This window comes from Mustela putorius, unplaced genomic scaffold (assembly GCF_011764305.1).
Source record: "Mustela putorius furo isolate JIRA1106 unplaced genomic scaffold, ASM1176430v1.1 tig00537284_pilon_pilon_pilon, whole genome shotgun sequence".
In the NCBI taxonomy this organism is placed as follows: Eukaryota; Metazoa; Chordata; class Mammalia; order Carnivora; family Mustelidae; genus Mustela; species Mustela putorius.
Genome location: NW_025422422.1, coordinates 4,189,171 through 4,211,163, shown reverse-complemented (window position 1 = coordinate 4,211,163; position 21,993 = coordinate 4,189,171). Strand labels below are relative to the sequence as shown.

At 44.0% G+C, this 21,993-nt stretch overlaps 2 protein-coding genes across 3 annotated transcripts in view; one reads left to right on the top strand and one right to left on the bottom strand.

Annotated features, from left to right (window-relative positions):
• KCNS3 (potassium voltage-gated channel modifier subfamily S member 3) overlaps window positions 1–21,993 on the top strand; it is a 38,193-nt gene that overhangs the window by 7,845 nt on the left and 8,355 nt on the right. For both annotated transcript variants that reach the window (XM_004745837.3, XM_045073816.1), the window contains exon 2: window positions 16,820–17,010. The gene's annotated coding sequence lies outside the window, so the exon portion shown is untranslated. The remainder of the gene's footprint in view (window positions 1–16,819; window positions 17,011–21,993) is intronic.
• LOC101683033 (10 kDa heat shock protein, mitochondrial-like) lies at window positions 1,423–21,823 on the bottom strand. Its single transcript, XM_004745966.1, has 4 exons — window positions 21,810–21,823; window positions 16,919–17,047; window positions 14,643–14,721; window positions 1,423–1,728 (listed from the first exon to the last, which is right to left on the bottom strand). Exons 1-4 carry the CDS (start codon window positions 21,821–21,823, stop codon window positions 1,423–1,425), a joined length of 528 nt encoding a protein of 175 aa, XP_004746023.1.

The following is a 21,993-nucleotide window of genomic DNA, read 5'->3' as shown; positions in this document are numbered from 1 at the left end:
AGTGTCATTAAATGGCAGTGTCCTTCTGTCTGTCTGTCTATCTATCTATCTTCTTTAAAAAAAGGATTTACTTATTTATTTTAGAGAGAAAGAAAGCATGAGCAGAAAGAGGGAGAGAATTGCCTTAAATGGAGAGACAGGAGTCTCTCAGGAGAGGGAGAGAGACTATCCAGCAGACTTCCCGCTGAGTGTGGAGCCGGCACGGGGCTCTATCTCAGGACCCTGAGATCATGACCTGAGCTGAAATCAAAAGTCAGACGATCAACTGACTGGGCCACCCAGGTGCCCCCCTATCTACCATCATTGTCAAAGAGTAGAAAGGTATCTATGTCTCTTATCATCTCCTTAAATCACATTTCTATAGGGTAGGCTCTCTGCATATGCAAAAATGGGAAGCTCATGGACGTTCATACTATGCCTGAGAACTTCACCTTTTATGCAGTTTCCCCAGACTTTTTGACCTAATTTGAAAGCAGATGTCACTGTGGTACATCTTGGTAGTGATACGCCCTGAGTTTTCTCCCAGCGCCCCCCAGACTTAAAATGCAGGCACTGGAGAGCATTTTGCCTTCTCATCTGGTGTCCTTTCAATGGGGCTTTGAAACACAGAGGACAGGATGCAGTTCTGTAATGTGGCCCTCAACTCTAATGGGTTTGCTTTTAGCTGTTTTCGACCAGTCACTCCTGTTAGCCACATCATTTAAAAGCACACAAGCAAGCCCTGTTTATGTCAGGGTCAGCAGCTCAGAAATAAATCCCACTGAGGCATTATTAGATACTGGGGTTAGGTTTTAGAATACACGCAAATGCAGAGGTATGTCATAGGAGTGGGAAGCTAGAAGGAACTTTGTGGAACTCCAGGATTGTGTGGTGTTGAAGGGAGATGGAGTTGTCTCTGGAAACAGGGCCTGGATCCCCATGCCACGCACACAGACATACACCCTCCAGGGGACAGAGGTGGTGCGGGCTGCTTTGCTGATTGCATAGACATAGACCAACCACAAAGATGTACCAATTGCATATAAAATTTCAGTTTGACAAGAGGCAAGGAGTTTGGCAGTTAAATGGTACTGATAGTTGCGTATTAGGAATACATTCGATACCACTGAACCGTACCCTTAAAAATGGCAAAGATGGTCAATTTTATGTCACATGTATTTTATCACAATAACAAAATTAAAAAAAAAAAAAGAATTTGAGATTCCTTTTTTTGGTCTCAGATTCTTTCCATGCTTAAAAATTATTGAGAACTCCCCCCTCCAAAGCTCCTGTTAATGGGGGTTATATCTATCAATATGCTTTTTCGGATACCATCAGTTTACTATAAAAGAGAGACAGAAATTATTTACATGACGGAAGATTTCACAACTTCAGTTACAAAATGGGAACTTCATGTGAATAGCATTACAATAATAATGTGTTTCAGTCTATGTGCTTTCTGAGAATGTCACGGTCTCTAAACAGGAAGTAATCCTTGTTATCTAGAACTACTTTGGTGCCTCCATATTTTGGCAGAAGAAATTTATCCCCAACTTTCATGCTAACTGGCTGAATCCCTCCACACTTTCCTTTAGAGCCAGAACCAACAGCTACTATTGTCATATACCATGCTTTTCCCTGAGGCTTTTCTGGAAGCATAATGTGTCCTTTTGTTACAGTTTTGGCTGCACTTCTTTCAACCAAAACTCGGTCCAAGAGGGGAGGAAACTTCCTAAACTCCTGTCCTGCCTGTGACTCCAGCCAGGGCAGTACATACTCTCATCTACCAATATGTATATATTAGAAATTAAAATAGTTACATCTTAAGGGCACCTGCCTTGTTCCATTGGCAGAGCACATGACTCTTGATCTCGGGGTTGTAAATCTTAATCTTGACCATATTGGGTGTAAAGATTACTTAAAAAAAAAAAGATAAAATCTTAAAATAGTTACATTTTGAAGTGTTAATTATTAATTCATTTAAAGTCACAGTAATATTCTCATTGCATGTTAACATAAATGGCCTATTTTTATGAAAAATAACTATCTTCAAAACAAAAACAATGCATTAGCGGGGAGCCTGCTTCCTTCTCTCTCTCTCTCTGCCTACCTCTCTGCCTACTTGTGATCTCTGTCTATCAAAAAAAAAAAAATGCAAGGGTGGCATTGTTTTATGTTTTTAGAAATGTATTTATTGTCTGGTTTAATGGAAGGCAGTGGGATTCTTAGACTTGCCTCTTTCTTTAGTCTATGATCTCACACGTCATATGCTCCCTGGAAAACTCCACTGGACACTTGTGAGAGAAGGAAAGTAAACAGGAAAATATCTTAGTTGATTAGGAAAACAGTTTTGATCTTCTGGGCACTTTAAAGGGTCTTAAGAGTCCCAGAGGTCTCCTGACCACATTTTGAGAACTGTAAAATAAATCTGCAGCCATGTTAATTTTTTGTTATAATCTATGTTTAGCTCTTTTCATCAAATGTTATCTGAACTTGAACTTCAGCATTTCAATGTATTGTTTTATCTGTGATTTCAAATGAAAGAACTATGTAGCTTCTGGGAAAAAAAAATACCATATTTTTTCCCCCTGAGTTTTTGTAACAAACAAGCAACAAAAAAATTTTGTTTGTACCATCCTGTTGTTAACTTTTTCAGAAGCTACCAGATTGGTCTAGTGTGTAACTATTTAGAATTTCCCTTGCTAAACTAACTTGAGTAGGAAACGCAAGACATGGAAAATTTTGAGTGTGAGAATCAGGTAAAGAAAGCCATGCTTTCCTCCAGGGTACACAAAGTTTGATTTTTCAAGCGTGCATTCCTGTTTACTGTGGAGTGTGTCCCAAGGTGGTGCCCAGAGCTCTCTCCTGGGGCTTGATCTTGAACTTCACTCTTGGGAAGATACTTCAGGCTTCAGAGACTCTCCTTGTTCTCCCTCCAGCTCTACCCCACCCCCTTCTCCCTCCTTTGGAAAACTTGGAAACTCCAAGAGGAGGGTGCACTTAGGAAATGACTTGGAAAAAGCGAGGTGAGAGATTTCATGTTAATAAGTCAATTGAAAGCTTTTTGGCTGGCTTTGTCTTGGGGGGAATCTCATTATTTTATAATTTTTTTTTTCATGTTGATGAAGTATGGAATTAGTCACAGCAGATAGTTCTGGGAAAAGTGTTAAAAAAAAAAAAAATTCCTCCCAGGGTGGCTTCTAGGAGCTGGATGAGGATGATTGTGAAACATAAAACCTTTTTCTCCTACCTTCCAAAGAACAGATTAGGAGCTGTATGAACGATCGTATTTATTGCACTGCATCTTTTAAAATGTTAAATGAAACTTTTTTTTTTTTTTTAATCCCATGAAATAGCTACTGGGGCAGCTTGCTAGAGCAGTAGACATTAGGTTTCTTGAGTTCCTTGCCAACATACTGAGGATTTATGATTTGGCAAAAGTACTCTTACTTCTAGTAGCAGTAAGTGCTTTTCTTCAATCCTTTGGAAAGGTCATAATGTGTTGGGTGCTCCCATTGGGTAGAGAGAAGCAATAGCTCATGAGGCATCTTCATCCCAGTGTCCTGGAGCCCCCCGGGGAGGCCCGTATGTGAGGGCAGCTCCCAAGTGGCCTTCTTTGAGGTGGCTCCATTTTGAGCGGGAAAATCTTTGTCTTGTACCCTTAAGTAGATCATTCATTTAGTCATACTTCCACCCAAATCCCCCACTTGTCGGCCGTGTGTCAGACACTGATATCACTGTGTATCCGTGAGGTTGCTAAGGAACTGGGAACAGGGGTGCCTGGGTGGCTCAGTCGGCTGAGCGCCAGGTCACGAGCTCTGGGTCTTGAGATGGAGCCCTGCATTGGGCTTAAGCTGGGTGTAGAGTCTGCTTAAGGTTCTCTCTCTCCCTCTTCCTCTGACCCTCCTCCCTGCTCCCCCCACCCAAAAAAAGAAATTGAGTGGAAGCACCAAGGAGACATGCCTACTTTTTTGTTCCTATTTGCATCAGTTTTGTGTGTGTCTGTACCTGTGTGTGTGTGTGTGTGTGTGTGTGTGTGTGTGTATGTGCTCACGTGTGGTACGTCAAAGGGATGTGTCCTGAGAGAGGTGATCTTTGAGCTGATTTCTTGAAGACAAAAGTCGAATTAACTGGAAAAGAAAGGAACAGAAGGAACAGCTTCAAGGAGGTTTGGGAAGGAGAGTGCACTGTGGTTTGGGGATGGGGCTGAGGCAGAGGGTTTTGGAGTGGACTGGTGGATGTCGAGGCTAGAGAGGTGGGCAGGATGTGCTTGCTGCCTCCCCTGTGTGCCGAACCGTTCTGAACCCCATGCTAAAGAGCCGGATCGTGATGGTGCCTGCCTGTCTGGGGTGATCTGCAATTAGAGAAGTTCCTCCAGTCATTATTATTTTCCGCTGAGCATTAAGGACATAAAGATTAAGAAAAAATAGGTCCTGCCTTTGTGGGACTCATAGCGTGGTGGTGGAGGCTTCCAGGAAATTGTTCTACTGCAGTTCAGCAGGTTAGACACTCGATGGAGGCAATGGAGGCAGGCAGTGGTCGTTGAGGGCCTGGGTTTGGGGCAGGGAGAGTCCTGGGGTCAAGACTTGGTTCTGAAGACTACGATAAGGAATCTGAGTCTTCAAGGGCATTCGGAGCAGACAAATGAGTGAGAAGTCAAAGATGCTTTGGGAGAATCTCAGGTAATTCTTTACAGTTCTAGAGTTTCAGTTGGTTGTGGAAAGTGAGGCTAGTGGATGAGGAATGGCGTCAGCTAACATTTAATTGAGCATTTACTTATACTAAGCACAGAGAGCTTTATTTTTGTAATGTCATTTTTAAACTTCATGACTGCTCTAATGTGGCATGTGATAGTATCCACGGTTTACAAATGGAAAAAAACAAAACAAAACAAAACAAAACAAAAAACCCGAACTCGAAGAACTTAAGTAATTGCCCAAGGCCTCACAGCTAGGGGGTGGTGAAGCTGGGACTCACGCCAGCACTCTGGGGCCAGAGTTTATCCTGAAGGCAAAGGCAGCTTTCAGAGGACCTGGAGACTGCGCATTATGGAAGGTAGCTTGAACTTGGGGTGGGGAATGACTCTGAAGGTGGGGGATGGAGATGGGTCTAAGGCAGGGAAGACAATGAGAGGTGTTTTGTAATAAACCATGGAAAAATACCAAGCACCTGCATTAAATCAGGCAGGGAGGATAAGGGAAGGAAAGAAATCTGAGAAAGGTTTGGGACTAGAGGATGAAAGGAAAATGCGGACACATTTATTTTAAGGTCCCAGTGGGACATTCAAGTGGACATGTCCAGTAGGCTGTTGTAAGAGTCTGAAGTGGAGAGGGGACATCAGGGCTGGAGATACACACCCAGCCTCCGAGCGCAATGAAATTCCCAGGACGAGGAGCAGAAGGACAGGAGAAACCCAAGGGGTTGCAGTGACAGGCATTGGAGATTATCTCCCACATACAGATTTTTGTGATTTGGCTCACAAGAGCAAAATATTAAAACCAGTGATTGTCAACATTTAGAAAATTGGGAAAGTTCACATAAAAATAAGATCTGTGGGGGTGCCTGGGTGGCTCAGTGGGTTAAAGCCTCTGCCTTCAGCTCAGGTCATGATCTCAGGGTCCTGGGATCGAGCCCCGCATCGGGCTCTCCGTTCAGTGGGGAGCCTGCTTCCTCCTCTCTCTCTGCCTGCCTCTCTGCCTACTTGTGATCTGTCAAATAAATAAATAAAATCTTTAAAAATAAAAAAAAGATCTGTGGGTGTTCTTGACAAGTTGGGCAATCCGATCCCCTGATATACCCAAATAAGGGCCAGCAGTCCCCTTTTGGCAGGGCTGGTGCTCTCCAGCTTGTCACAGCAGCCAGACGTCCCCTATTTTTCATTTCAGTCACCTGCATGGCCCCCAAAAGGTATTTTATTTTGTGACACCCCCCCCCCTCGGCCCCCAGATTTAAGATTTGGGAAGACAAAGCAGAGTTTTGCAGGAAACCAGGAGTGAGAAAGTAGTCAGAGAGGTGACATCAGTGACCCTCAGGGGCTGGGAGGAGGGCAGTGACAAATGCCTTGGGCAGGTTAAGTCACATGCAGATGAGAAGCGTGCTTTGGGTTTGGTCATCTAGAGGTGCCCTTAGCAAAAATGCTTATTCGGGTGTTAGGGCAAGAATTGCACAAGAAGAAGGAAGGGCGAGTCTAAAAAGTGATTTTAAGAAGCTGTGCTGCAGAGAGAGTTGGGGTTGGGAGAGTTTGTTTTGTTACTTTTTAATATAAGACTGACTTGATCCGACCTGTATAAGGATCCATGAGATACAAAATAGTACTTTCTTTGTCCCCGACTCACATTTCGTAACTACAAGGAATCCAGTCTTAGGTTTGGTTTTTCTTATTAAAACAGGGTGCTCCAGGGGCCAGAATGGAGTGAGGTTTCTTGCATGTGTGTGAGGCAGCCCTGCCGAGATCTGCAGCATTAGGTGCCTTCTTGCTGGTTTGAACAACAGAGCCCGCAAATGGGCGACGGTACATTTCAACAGCAGCAGGTCGAGTGGAGCGGGGCCCCTGTGGCGACTTACTCCCCGCATTTACTCCTGGGTTGTGCACTGCCTGTTTCCTTATATCGCTCAGCAGGTGGGATCTGTGTGATGATCTCATATGCTAGCGTCACCTCTATTTCAAGCTCCAAGACTGGGCCTTTTTCTGGTTGGATGCCATGTACCAATTTTTCCATTTACTTTTTTGTATTTGTCTTATGACATGATTTGGTCTAATAACTTACTGTGTGTGTGTGTGTGTGTGTGAGAGAGAGAGAGAGAGAGAGAGAGAGAGAATTTGTCTGTCTTGTCTTTTTTAACTTTATTTTTTCAGTATTCTAAGTTTCATGGTTTATGCACCACACCCAGTGCTCCAGGCAATACATGCCCTCCATAATACCCACTAGCAGGCTCACCCAACCCTCCACCCCCCACCCTTTCAAAACCCTCAGTTTGTTTCTCAGGGTCCACAGTCTCTCATGATTCACCTCCCCTTCCAATTTCCCCCAACTTCCTTCTCCTCTCTAAGTCCCCATGTCCTCCATGCTTTTTGTGAGACCATATGATAATTGACTCTCTCTGCTTGACTTATTTCACTCAGCATAATCTCTTCCAGTCCCGTCCATGTTGCTACAAAAGTTGGGTATTCGTCCTTTCTGATGGAGGCATAATACTCTGTAGTGTATATGGACCACGTCTTCCTTATCCATTTGTCCTTTGAAGGGCATCCTGGTTCTTTCCACAGTTTGGCAACTGTGGCCATTGCTGCTATGAGCATTGGGGTGCACGTGGCCCTTCTTTTCACTACATCTGTATCTTTGGGGGAAATATCCAGTAGTGCAATTGCAGGGTCATAGGGTATCTCTGTTGTCTGTCTTGTCTTTGATGAAAACTCTTTATTAAGAAAAAAAAAAAAAAAAGCAGCAGCTGATAAATAAGCTAGCTTTCTACTGGGATGACCACAATTTAACAGACATATTTACTGTGATTTTTCTTTTTTCCCAGAAATACAGTGGGCAGGGAGAGACTTTAAAATTCAACCTGGAATGGAAGCAGCTAGCAGCCAAGCTATATAACAAAAGTCACCTAGCTAATTAATGCAACAACTAACTTTTAAGAACCTACTGGGTGTCAGACAAGGTTGTAGGCACTTGGGATACGGATATGGTGGAGCTGTCGTCTGAGCGGGGAAATAATAAATATGATAAAGAAATAAAGTACATGTCTTGAAGTATATTTTAGGGAGTGATAAATGCTTAGGAGAAAAAATAGAGCAAGGAGTGGGGGGATGGGAGTTTCACTAGGGGGCATTTTAGATAGGGTAGCCAAGAAAGGCTTCATTTGGAAGATATCAATTGAGTCCTGGCCTGAAGAGAGAGGGGGAAGCAAGCCATGCAATCCCTTATGGATAGGGCATTCCAGGCACTGGGATCAGCCAGTGCAAAGGCCCTGAGGCAGGAATGATGAAAGAATAACAGGGACCCCAGTATGCTGGTTGGGAATGAAAGAAAGAGGGGAAGGAGATGAAAACAGACAAATAACATGGGGGAAGGGGCGTTTTGCTTTGAGGAAGATGGAAGACATTGAAGAGTGAAAAAGAATGAGTGACATGGTATGAGTTACATTTTAACAGGATCTCTAGCTAATGGATTCTTTTCTTTTCTTTTTAAAGATTTATTTATTTATTTATTTGGCAGAGACAGAGAGAGAACATAAGCAGGGGAAGCGGGAAAGGGAGAGGCAGGCTTCCTGCGGAGCAGGGAGCCTGATGTGGGCCTGGATCCCAGGATCCTGGGATCATGACCTGAGCTGAAGACAGCTGCTTAACTACTAAGCCACCCAGCCACCCTAGCTAATGGACCCTTAACCCTTTTTGTGCCATGGACTCCTTTGGTAGTCTGGGGGAGCCTATGGACCACTTTTCAGAACAGGGTCCTTAAATTAAAAAAACAAAAACGAAACAAACAAACAAAAATAACCCCAAGAGTCACAAAATATAAAGGAATCCAACTGTATGGAAATACAGTGTTATCAAAATATTTTAAACCTAGCAACCTACCCCCAGCAACCTACTTATGATTTAGTGATGAATGTGCTTCTATATCAACTCCTTAAGGATAATCTAGCAGTAGGTCTATAACTATCATGATTTCAAGGAAGTAATGAATTTATGTGATTATTTTCTGAGACCTGGAACAAGTGTGCTATGATATGAGATTACCTGGAATTTCTGAAGGGATGAAGTCACTGGTCCTGCTGTTTACTGCCCTGGGCCACTGCCTGCATTTTTAATGGGAGGAATAACTAAATTTTAGTTAGAGATTAGCAAAAATTAAGATTTTTACCCCCGTATTTGAGTTCAAGGACCTCCTGAATTCTCTCTACTGAGCCCTGCTTTCCTCTCCTTTTTTTTTTTTTTTCCAGTTATGTTATGTTAGTCACCGAACAGTACATCATTAGTTTTTGATGTAGTATTCCATGATTCATTGTTTGCATATGACACCCAGCGAGCCCTGCTTTCCTGTGCTGTTCGGGGGAGGTGAAGAGAGAAGTGGGGTAAATTCTTGAGATGTTGCCTACGTCTCTGGCCTTGCCTCTGTCTGCGCTTCATAGACACTGCTGGGATTCACTGTCATCCTAGGTCAGCAGTGCCTGGTGGATTGTTGTACCCAAAACCAGCCTCTAATTTTCCAGATGTTCTGGAAACGGCCATAACTCTGAGAGGTTTCGTTTTGTTTTTTAAAGATTATTTATTTATTTATTTGACAGAGATCACAAGTAGGCAGAGAGGCAGGCAGAGAGAGGGGGGGGGGTGGGAAGCAGGCTCCCTGCTGAGCAGAGAACCCGATGTAGGACTCGATCTCAGGACCCTGGGATCATGACCTCAGCTGAAAGCAGAGGCTTTAACCCACTGAGCCACCCAGGCACCCCACTGAGAGTTTTTTTTTTTTTTTTTTAACATCTGCCTGATTGTTTCCTTGTGGTTAAGTAGTTCAGGAGACCTGAGACCTGAGTCACAGTCCTTGTTTCAGTAGATTCTTGGTATGGCCACCTGCAATCTGTTCTCCTTTCCTAAGTCTGTCACTCACTCACCCTGGTTATCCCTGGCTCACAGAGGTGTGGACTAGTACAGGTAGGATTCTTTATATTCTACATGAATATCTCTAGGTCACAGGGCTCCATTAGCCAGACTCAACTATTTTCTGATCTCTGTGCATACTACAAGCTTTCTCGCCCCTGTGGCTTTGTGTGGGTTCCTTCCTCTCCTGGGAGAACGACCTTCTTACTCTTACTGTTTTCTTTACTTGTCCATGTCTGACCCAACCTTCAAGCCTCAGCTTAAATGCCACCTGTTCCTGGAGTCGTGCCTCCTTCTTGATCCCAGAGGTATCCCTTACCTCCTGTGAATTTCCACAGCACCTCGCGGTACCTCTCCTCAGGGTACCTGACATCTTCTGGCTCATACTGCAATTATTTATTTACCTGTGTACCCTCCTCTACCATTTCTAACCAACTGTAAGCTCTGAGAGTAGGAGCCACGTTATCTTCTGTTCTCTGTCGTTGCCGGGACAGTGCCTGCCCCAGAGCAGACGTGCATGAGCAGCAGAAGCGTATGATTCTACAGATGCCAAAGGAGACCATCGCGGAAGATCCTACCTCACCCAAATCTGTATGTTCACTTAGTGTCTAGCCTGTTCCCCCTTCCCCTCCCCAGGTACTGACCAAATCTGCTTTTGATCTTTTATTTTTTCCAAAAAGAAACGACTATTTACTTATTATTTTTTTTGATTTGTTACTTATTTATTTTTAAAAAATTTTATTTATTTATTTGAGAGAGAGAGCACAAGCAGGGGAGCATCAGGCAAAGGGAGAAGCAGACTCCTTGCTGAGCAGGGAGCCCAACATGGGGCTCGATCCCAGGACCCTGGGATCATGATCTGAGCCGAAGGCAGACACTTAACGGACTGAGCCCCCCAGGCACCCCGAAACGACTATTTACATAAGTGTTTCATCATACTTGCAAAGAAAGTCACACAGCATTGAGAGGTACAGAGTATAAAGCAAAAGTCACTGAATTCTAGCATCCAGGGTGAAATGCATTTAACACTGTAGTGTATATTCTTAGAGATTATTTTTTTCCTTTGTAAAGTTAGACCTCTTTTATAAAGATCAGATCATGCCATATGTTGTACTATAATTATTTTGTCTTTGTACTTAACATATTGTGGTGACCATTCATGAATCCATAGGTAGTGGAGTGTTGTGGTTCAGAGGATGGCTTTAGAGCATTATTGTATCAACTCAAGTGAGGCTCTCACTTAGTAGCTGTTGACCCTGGAGAGCTAGTTAATTTCTCTATTTACCAGCTCCTCCATCTGTAAAATGAATCCAGTAAAAATACTACTTGTTCAAGTGCTTTGAGCGTTACGTGGGTTCAGACGTGCAAACACCCAGACGTACTGAAACACCCGATTGAGTATGCGGGAGCTCTTTCTATGATTATTTCAGTGTTTTTAATGGCCACAGAATATCCCATTACCTGGCTACCCCCTGATTTGACGATTTCCCCGTTGATGGACATTTAGGTTGCCTTTGACTTTTCACTTTTATGAAGAAGTACTGGTGCCCTGAATATCCTTGGATACCCATCCCTGCGCACTTGTCTAATTTATTCCCTCAGCAGACAGTCTCAGATGGGAGACTGCGACTTTGTAATGCACATTGCTACAGTGTCCTCCCGAAGGTTTCCTTTTGCCGGTTTCCATCACTATTACCATGGCATGATAGGATTTTTCCCCCCTCCTCTCTAAAACGGCTTGCTCGCCGTTGCTCTTTTAATCACTGTGTTAGTGCAGACGCTTGATGCATTAGCTATGGAAAACACAGGGACAGATGAGACTGAGCCCGGGGTCCAGCCCCCTGGGTGGGCTGATTTGCCTGCCTGTGTCCTCGCTGCAGTCTGAGCCCCCGATTTCGCCTAGTTCTGCTTCAGGGGGTTCCTGAAAAGGGGAGGGAGCCAGGGGAGTTCCTATCTGGGGCTGGTGGAACAGTGGCCCCCACTCAGGGTGTCCCAGAGCCCTGTTACCAAGTGTGGATGACCACACTGGGGTCAGTGGCTGCGATGTTTCGCTCCCTCTTATGTGGGGCCCACCCTTCCACAGGGCTTTTCCTCGCTTTCCTTTCTGAAGAGGTGACTAGGTGACTCAGCAGCAGCTCGCTGTCTCCCTCTGTTCCCCAGGGAGGGTTGTCTAGGAACACAGAACCCGAGGAGAGCAAAATGGTATCTAGTTACCCATGCATCAAGCCTTAGGGATTTCTGGAGAGGGTATTGCATTTACTCATTCTGGATGGCCAAGTGAAATATAATTTATATTAACTTTTGAAATATAATTTAGAGGCTTTGCTTTGGAAGGCACTTACTGGTTTCCTCCCTGAAGACCAGAACTTCTATAAATTCATTTTTAATCCCTGAATGTATTAGGTCCTGAGAAGTGTTCATTTTCTTCTGGGGACAGAGCAAAGATTTTTAAAAAGTCATTGTTAATTCAAGGGTTTCTCATGTTAAGATTTGATAATTTGGAAAAAGGAAGTCATTCAGAGATATTCTTAGTAGTCTGCTGTCTGAATCAACTGGGAAGTGATGTAGTCTTCTGGTTGCTTTGGATTATAGGATTTAAATGTAAGGACAATTTTTCGGGCATCCTAAATCAATTTCAACAGTCTGATTGTGAGATTTTAATTTTATTTAAGCAAAACCTCAGACTACAACTCTCATTAGTAAATCAAGATAGAATTAGGGTTGAATTTCACCTTTTATTAGTATTCTTATTATTGCATTACTCTTAGATTTTATTGAAAATTAGTTTATGATTGATAAATAGGGGCAAGACTAAACTGGCCTGTCATCTTTGCATTTTTCCTGGGACATCAATGGGTTTCCACAAGAGTGGAGCTTGGTCAGGGGTGGGTATGATCAGCAAGAAGACTCCCACCTACAGAGAGCTGTAGTAAGACATCTTTCAAGCTGTCTTAGTGTGCTGTCCTGTGCATAATCCTGGCATCAAAAATGTTAGCAAATATCAGACAGATTCTCAGAGAAAATCACTAACCTTTACTCTAGACTCCAATTGCGTGAAGCATGCTTCAAGTCTGAACAAAAGGTTAACTTGCCTTTTATCTTTTCTTACTTGCAAAGTTTTGCTTGTCTGATACCAGAAATGCCATGACTGAGTCCTAGAAGAACAAATGTCCGGGGGAGCATCCCTGGCCCGGGTCACAGACGTGTGACACAGATGAGTGCCACCTGCCATTCTGAGCTTTCTGAACTTCCAGCTTCCAAACGCGCATCGAAGATCTTTCTACTCTAATCCAGAGCAGAGGTTCCCAACTGGGGATGGTTTTGCTCTCTGGGGCACATTTGGCAATTTTTGTTGTCACGACCTTAGGGGACAGGGAGGAGATACGCTCCTAGTGTCTTGTAGGTCAAGGCCAGGGAAGCCGCTAACCATCCTATAGGGCATCGGACTGCCCCCTGCAGGAGGATTGTCTGGCCTCAAAACATCAGTAGTGCCAAGGCTGGGGAAGCTCTTCTGGAGAAGTTGTCAAAGGCAGGGAGGGTATCTCCAGGGAAGCCGGCTGCCTGTCAGGATGATGCTTAAAGGTGCCATTTACCTGGTGACCTTATCCCAGGTCAGGCTCAGGCTCTCTGGCAGCCTGCCAACTTCAGAAACTCACTTCCAGGTGTCCCACAGTTGATCAGACTCTAGCAGGTTGACTCTTACAGAAACTTACAGAAAATGGAGTCACTAAACCTCTTCCTACCTTATTACGTTCCACTAAGAGGTATATCTAGTGGATGGAGTGGACATGCTCGTGTGCTGTCTGTCGGCGATGTGCCCGGAAGCTGAAGTCACCATCAGGTGCCTTGGAGAGTCAGAATCAAAACAAGGAGAGGTTTTTGGGCATCTAATGATACCTGGAACTCTAAGTGTAGACACTTAAAAATCCACTTGGGATGTCTCCATCAGGGCTGGACAATCCTGCCTCTTCAGGATGAGACCTTTGGAAAGTGCTGGGAGGGGTCTTGGGCAACCAACTTAGATCTTTTACACTTTCCTCCTCTGCTTCCCTTGCTGACCAACTGCCTTTCATTATCCATATTGATTCTTTTAATTAATTTACTCTTTAGTCTCATTGCCTTGGGGGAGAGGAATTGGTTCAATAAAAATGTGTCAAGCACAATTGTGTAACAGGAATAATGACTATGAAGACTGATTATAACACTGTCCCTAACTGGAGGCTTCTCAGTCTAGTGGGTAGACGGAGGTGACAACATTTCCGAACAATGTGAGAAGGGCAGTAGCAGGTACACTCAGGATTCTGGGCAAGTACATCAGACCCAGATCTATGCAGCAGTGTCCCTCAGGGTGTCTGTTTTGATCTCTCAGACACTGATTTTATGGTTTAATTTTTGGAGAGCCACCTTAGTCCTGTGAATCTGAGTCTTAAGAGACGGGCATTAGGAGTTATTATTACCCCTGGGTACTGTCTGCTTGTCCATTTGATTTTCCTCGTTCTGTTCCAAGATTGGATGTCAACTCTCTGGATGATGAAAGAGTCCAATAGGTCACTTAATCTTCACCGTTCCCTCTCAATAACGGAGCCAGTCTTTTTGTGCATTTTTGAATGCTGTTGTCAGCCCACCAGGAAATACAGCCAAGCTGGAGGGTCCACCAGAAGGATGCTGTAGACGGCCTCCTTTTTTATAGTGAAGAGATTTTCCTACAGAGGCCAGCAATACTTGAGCGAACGTGATGTGTTTTGCCACGATCCTGCTGAATTACTCAGCAAAGTCAGAAGCCTGCTTAGGTACTAAATCACAGATGGTCCCGTCTTCTTCTGAACCATTCCACACTGATGGCGTGCTGGGAACATAGAGAATGGAACCATGTGGCGGGATGGTTAAGCAGGAAGAGGAGACCGTGTTGGATTTTTCTTTCTCAAGTCTTCTGGTTTGGGACCCATTCTGCTCACTGCTCCCCGCCCTTCACTTTCCTTGACAACTAACTTTTTTCATCAGTTACTCGTATAGTCATATCAAAGTTGATTTTCTGTGCTGAGGGGGCATCAGGCAGGCTTACCTCAGTTCGAATCCTGGCTCTGGCATCAACTGGGTTCAGGACATTGGACAAATCACTTCCCTGAGCCTCGATGTCCCACCTATAAAATGGGGATCACAACAGTTAACACTCCCAGTAGCTGAGGGCAGAGGTAATGTGTGTGAAACTCCTGGAAGGTTCCTGGCATGTTGTAGGGACTCAGGGAATGCTGGTTATCATTTTACATGGAAAAGTCACGCTTAGAATGGGAATGCCCTAGAAGGGGTGTGCATTGATGTAAATTCACACCGAGAGCTACTGAGTGGTATTATATCTTTTTCAAAAATCTAGTTTTTTGGATGGGAGTCATAGTGATGGAAAATGAGGCAGAACCCTGGCATTCTGAATTTGTGGGGAGACAGAGAGAAAAGGCAGGCTGGGAGGTTTGAATTCATCAGACATTGATGAAGGGCCTACTAAGTACCAGTTTTTGTAAAAAAAAAAAAAAAAAGACACACTTGGCCCCCCTCACAGTCTGTCCCTGGGCCAGTCCTTCTGTGATGAGCCAGTGCCCAGCAGTGGTTGGGGTTTCTTAGAAACCCAACCACTGCTGGGCACTTAGAAGTGCCAGATAGCTTAAGTACTTTGCTAATTTTTTTCTTCAGTAATTAATATAGTCATGTCAAAGCTGTTTGCAGCTAATTATCCCCCAGCAAGATTAATCATACCTTCCTTTAACATGTGCTACATTTGGGAAGGTATCTGACAGGCAGAAGAAGACTGTACGTGTGTGCTGTACCCTTGAGAAAAGGCACAGCAGCATTTCAGTGGGACACAGATATTTGAGACTGACCCAATGTTGTGTTGCTGGGACGCTGTGCAGAAGGAAGAGTAGGAGGAGGACTTTAACTCCTGAGTTGATTTTATTTATTCCTGCTGAGATTGCTGTACCCCTTCTGCTAAAGAGTCCCAGCTCAGAAATTCACTTTGGGTAAAGCTGCACCCCCCCCCCCGGATCTTTTCTTGTTATCTTTATTAGAGGTGAAAATGCACTGAAGGATTTCTCTGGCCATTATTGGGATCAGGGTGTTCCTGCTCGGCCCCCTCTCCCTTGCCCCCTTGATGTTGGTAGGATACCATGCTTTGTTTATGACATTTGGTCCTGTGCCTGGGAGCTCCTAGGGTAGAGAGGAGGGGGCAAGCACTGTATCTTGTGTGTGATCCCAAAGCCTAGATAATTCCAGGCAGATCTTAAGCTATAGTGAATGTTTGTTTAATGACTGACGTAGCCGAAGACACTTCTTTCATTTTCTTTCTGAAGCTCAGAATCAATCTTTCCTTCCTCCTCTCCACCCAGCCCGGGCCCCCTTTAAGACCTACAATTGATTGGAAAACATGAAAATCAGTGGATGGATGCTTAGATACTAACATAAATCTATGGGAAGGCATCAGCATGAAGCAAGGCTTACCTTTTTGGGAACTGGAACTTTTTTTGCTTTCTTTAATTTATTCAGAGAGAGAAATGTAAATTTGTCCTTTTGTTTTGGTACAAGCTTAAACTCCCTAGACACACTACGCACACATCCATAGACACACGTTTAACCAGAGGACTCTGATCCAGCATGCATAGTCACTTCTGATCTGTGAAATATAACAATGGACAAAGAAAGCAAAATCGAATCTGGCCAGGCTTTGAAACCTATTGATTTCAAATTAGAGCAGCGGTGTTAATTCTATTAGGGCAGTCACACTGAGAACTTGGTCTCTGAAATGGATTAAAATGTATTCATTTAGAAGCCTATAAGTATATCCTTGATAAATTAGCCAGGAAAATAATGCTCCTAGAAGAAACTGTGTGGGAAGTGAATAACCACAGTCCTAATTCTAGTGCCTCATTTTAGCTTTGGATGTTTTGTTGGCTTTGGGGTCAGTGGAGATGTCCCAAGTGTCCACTATAGTCAAAACCTGAGGGTCCTTAAGCCTGAGAATGACTGCAAGTCTGGTCCTGGGGCAGCGATGTCTCCCGATTCCTGTGTCTAGTGAGAGGGATGCTTCCATGGAGGCGGGTGGAGGGGAAGAACACTCCGTCCCTGAGAGGAGATGGGGCTCTAAGAGATGGGTCTAATCGGTGAAGTGCCCAGATCACTGAGTCTGAGTTAGAATGTCTTGGGTGTGTTTCTTCCTTGGGGCTAAAACTTGACGTCTGGCTTCTTCTGCAGGTGAGAATGATTTCCCAGTGATTGCATTGGCCCCTTCAACCAGAAAACAGGATTCTTCTCTTCTTGTGGCCACTAAATGCCTCTGTGTACCACACACACCCGTGTGGGAAGAAGGGCGGAGCTTCTTGGATGATGATGGATGTTCTGCTGGACAGGATGAGGGCAGAGAGTGTACCATCGACACCACAAGGGTAAGAGCCGGCACCGATCTTTCCTCTGGCTCCATCACTAACCGGAGAGGGGAGAGTGAGCCGCACAGAGCAGTGACAGAGAGGAAGGTCACACACCAGGGAGACTCTTCTGACTAACATTCGCTGGCATTTGGGGGCAGATGAGTAAAGGAGGGAGGTGAGAAAGCCAGCCTGGAAGGATTAGGTTGGGTTCTTTTGGGGGAGGCACCAAGCCCGATTTGGAAGACTCAGTATCCCTCATTGCTCACTCCGCCTTCTGAGATTCCTGGCTCAAACTTGAGGAAGCAACAGCTGCCTTTATTGTGTTAAGATTACGTTTGAGTCCATTTAAGTCAGTCTGGCTTAAAATGGGCTGTGGATTGGTAAGTCTGGCTCAGGTCATAGAAGGGCCGGGGGTTCCTGGAAGTACATGGTCTGGAGACACATATTGTTTGAGCCAAATAATGTTGAACACAGGTTGGATCAATTCCAATTAAACTTGAGATGCCTCATAGAAAAATCAGGGTTTCTGGGTCTCCTGGCCCACTGTACACATGGTGCTGGCTCTCTGTTCCCACAAAGGACTCTGGGGCTGAACGAGCTTTGCCTCTGGAGAATTCACTGCAGTCCCAACCAAATTTGTTTAACTTACTTGTTTGGCCGCTGGAGGCATTTCATTTCCCCTTGTCTGGTCTAGATCTTTCTGCTAGCTCTTTGACAAAAACAGTGATAGCCTTTTAATTCTTCTGGATCAAAGCGAGTATCTTTCACTGGATTATGGACAGAAATTAGCATACGGGTCTGAGACTGCGGAAGTGGCCATGCCTGTTTCCTTCCATGGAACAGCTTAGGGTGTAGGGACACTACCTGTGGGGGGCGGGGGGGAGAACTGTGAAAGAATTATAATATCTTGTGGCGGGTGCTAACACAATTGTGCACTGGGGGCTGTTGGGAGAAGGTGAGGGGGCTGAGGAACTGGGGGGGGCACCTGTTAATTTGGCCCAGGTGCGTTCAGATTCTCCAGAAGTCCCCTGGACCCCAGTATGAGCATGTGTTTGTGGGTTCCCCCACAAAGGTGACTCCTGAGAGGGTATTACCTACAGAGTAAAGACTCCACTCTTATGGTGGAAAATCTTCCATCTGTGATTCTTTGTTTTTTTTTTTTTTTTTTTTTTTTTACCAAGGGGACAGATTTCTGGCCACTCATTTCTGGCCTCAGTAAATCCCCCAGCCTTCTGAGGGGCCTCCACTTGGAGAGGAGTAGCCACATAAAGAGAGGCCCAGAAGGAATGAGTGCAGTCCTAATCCGACTGTCCCAGGTGGTGAGAGCTGCCTCTTTTCCAGAAGGCTCTTTGAAATTTGATGTACTCTCCAGGCTGGCGCTGGGCATGACCTTCTAGATGGCTTATAAGTAGCCGTTCATTTCCTGGAATTGCACTATTTTAGCTGCTCCAATGACCCTGGTTCAGGAAGGTCTGCACTAAGGAATGCCAGCATCTCGGTTTCTCAACCACACATGGTGAGCCCTGCAGTGTCACTGACATTTCCCCGTGCTCTCTGCTCTTCTCTGCCCAGCACTGATTACCAATCTTCTGTTCCTTACGTGTTACGCCGGTGCGCGGGGAGCTGGCTGGAAGAGAAGGTCAGGGAAGGCGCCCGGTGGGAACACCTCCATCCACAGGTGTGGACTGACTTTAGGTTTTGAATCTGTTTCCATCTGCTTGTTTTTATTTGGAATATTCTCACAAGCCACGGGCAGAAATAGAATTTAGCACAATCCTACCCTTTTTAAAAACATGAGTGATTGTTCTTTTAAATTTATTAGGATGAAATGCAGCTCTCAGGATAGTCCAAAAAGGTGACAATGCCCTATTTTTTTTTTTAATTTGATGGAAAGATTAATGTAGATTTTGGACAAGTAGGAGGGCAGAAGGAATCAAAGCCTTTGACTACATTTGTGGAATCGATTGAAAAAAGTGATTCTGCCCAATCAAAATACTGACTTGTATTTGTTATGCTCTTGTTACATTTCTGAACAAGCAAGAGCATCCGCAAAGCCACTCATGCACATGTGTCTATGTATATTTGTCTGGCTTAAGAAGACCCAGTTCTGAGAGTATTTCTTAAGTGAGTTTGAGAACGGAAAACAAAAAGAGAGGGAAGTGGACTAAGAAGAGGTGAGTAAGAGGTTAATGGCTTCAAAAAGCCTTTTAAAGGGTACCACTTGGAGAGAGGAAGATCAATGCCAGTTTTCTTTTAAGCTTCCAGTGAATACCTTGGATTTTTGACATCTTTTTCTTTCTTTTAAAAAAGAAAATACCAAGTAAACACCAAGGGACCCAAGGTGGCCAAATACAGTCTATAGTGGTCCCACGATGCGTAATTTGGGGTGATAATGGGCAAGGGGAGTGGCACAGGGAGCTGACATTCTTGAGAAAAAGAATGAAAATAGCATTGGAGTTTTCAGCTTTGTGGCCAGATGCCTTTTGTACTCCCAGATGTGCCTGATTTGAGATCCCATGTGTCCTCGTCATAATTATACCAAATCCCCTATTAAAGAGTATAGTGCTCTTTAATGAGGATGATGAAAAACTAGGTAAATTCAAAGATCAGCCAGTCCCTCCTCCCTCCCACTTAAAAAAAATTAAATACTCATATTTGATGCATAGTGGAAAGAGTCTACTGCATAAAATCTGGATAATGTTGGGTAGACTCTGTGCCTTAGGTGTCTCTATTTGCAAGGTGGGGTAGAAGATCTCACTTAGGACAGTTAGGGAATTAAAGGATATTATTCATTCATTCAGTGATGCCTCCTCATCGCCCCCTAGTGCCCAGGTACTACATGGACTGCTGGGAATTCAGAGTCTCTTTTTTCAAGTGCTTACTACCATGCATGACCTGAAAAGGTGCTTCGTAAATTTTTCTTGAAACGTTTTTGATGGAGAATTTTAACATGGACAAAAATAGGGAGAATAATACATTAAACTCCTGTATGCATCATCCAACTGCAACAGTGATCAATTCAGTGATCAATGCCCCCTCCAGCGTTCCTGCAGTTTTGAAATCCATCCTACAGAAGTAACCCTAACACCTGAGAGGGGTAGCTGAGCAGGCACCGGGACGGGATGTCTCTGAACAGTGATGTAGTGTAGTAGTTTGTCTGCTCTTGGTCCCTGTGGTGAAGAACCCCATTCAGTCCCTCTTCTTATGACTCTTAAAGGACTGCCCCTCAGAGCTTCGCGGGATCTCTGGGGGCGTGGCGGCCTCCCTCCCGGGACAGCGGGACGCCCATGTAGTGCTCACCTCACCACACTCTCATTGACATTGTTCTAGGACATAGTATAACGAGACAGTACCACAAGTGAACAGGTAATGCCAGTGCATAGGAACATTCTGGTAGGAGTGGTTAACGAAGCTGACGCCTCATTTCTGCATTTTGTCATTAGCTATTATCCTCTAATGTTTCAGTGTATCCTTACAGAAATAAAGCAGCTTATAAAAAAAAATATGGCCATATCTTGTATGAGCAAGAGACACCTCCCCCTCCTTCCCCCAACCCCCTACCTCCTGGCTCTCTTATCAACCTCCCTCCCCAGGGATTATTTTGAAACGAACCCCAAATGTGGCATACTTTTATATTTTAGTATACATTTTCAAAAGGTAATGGTTCTTTTAAAAGAGTATACTTCCAATACCATCAACGCGTTGAAATCTTAACAATAATTCTTTTGTATTATCAAGTATCTTGGTGATACTCAAACTCTCCTGTTTTTCATATGTATTTTTTTAAGCATTTGGCTAGTTAAAATCAGGATTCATACAAAGCCCACACATTGGATCTCTCTGATACATCGCTTATCTGGTCTGTGCTGTCTGTCCCGCACAGTTTCCCACAGTCTGGATTTTGCTGTGTCACTGCACATGTTCCTCTGAAATCTCTATCTGATTTCAAATGGCAGATCTAGATTCTCAAAAACATTCAGGCCTGATTGTTGGTTGTTGTTGAAATACTGCAGAATTGCGTATATACTTCCATCAAGAGGCATGCTCTGTCTTGTGTCTTTCCGTTACTTCTGACTCAGGTATTGTTATTCTGACGTAGCTGTTAGTTAAGTACCGCATCAGCTTTTTATCTGGGTTTTAGCAGCCTAGATCCATTATTGCGTGATGACTTGCATTCCTTCTTCATTAGCTGGGATCCTTTCTTACATAACAGTTTTACTGAGATACATTTCACTGATGATAAAATTTACCTTTCTAAAATGCAGAAGTCAGTAGTTCTTAGTATTTTTTAAGGCTGTACAGCCAACTAATTGCAGAACATTCTTATGACCCCTGAAAGAAACACATACCTACTGTTGGTTATACCCTATTCTTTCTTCCTCCCAGCCCCGAACAACCACTTTCTAATGGGGTTCGCCTATTCTGAATGTTCCATATAAATGGAATCATAGAATATGAGGTCTTTCTTGGTTTGTCTTCTTTCATTAGAATAATGTTTTCCAAGTTCACCCATGTTATAGTACCTGGTACTTCATTCCTTTCTATGGCCAGATAAGATTCCTTCGAATGGACACACCATTTTGTTTATCCCTCCCTCTATTAATGGACATGGACATTTGGGTTGTTTTCCCTCTTTGACTCTTATGAACAATGCTGCTTTGAACATTACTGTGCATGTTTTGTTTGAAAATATGCTTTCAATTCTCTTGGAAATATACTTAGAAGTGGAATGGTTGGTTCATATGCTAACTCTATGTTTAACTTGTTCAGAAATGGACCAAATTATTTTCCAACATGGTTGCACCGTTTTAACTTACCCCTGGTAATGCATGACGGTTCCAGTTGCTGCATATCCTCACAAACACTTGCACTATAGTACAATGCTTGTATTATTATTCCTTTTTGATTTTAGCCATCCTACTAGTGTGGTGTTATCTCATCTTTTTGATTGTCATTTTCTCTGATGACAAATGATGTTCCCTCTCTTCATGGGCTTTTTGG

What these genes read in the sequence shown, in the direction of transcription:
- LOC101683033 (XM_004745966.1), bottom strand. An exon ending in CCGCCCTTCTTCCCACACGG is followed by an intron (nt 14,722 to 16,918) that starts GTGTGTGTGGTA and finishes CCCATTTTATAG; the next exon opens with GTGGGACATCGAGGCTCAGG. An exon ending in GAGCCAGGATTCGAACTGAG is followed by an intron (nt 1,729 to 14,642) that starts GTAAGCCTGCCT and finishes CTGGAGTCACAG; the next exon opens with GCAGGACAGGAGTTTAGGAA.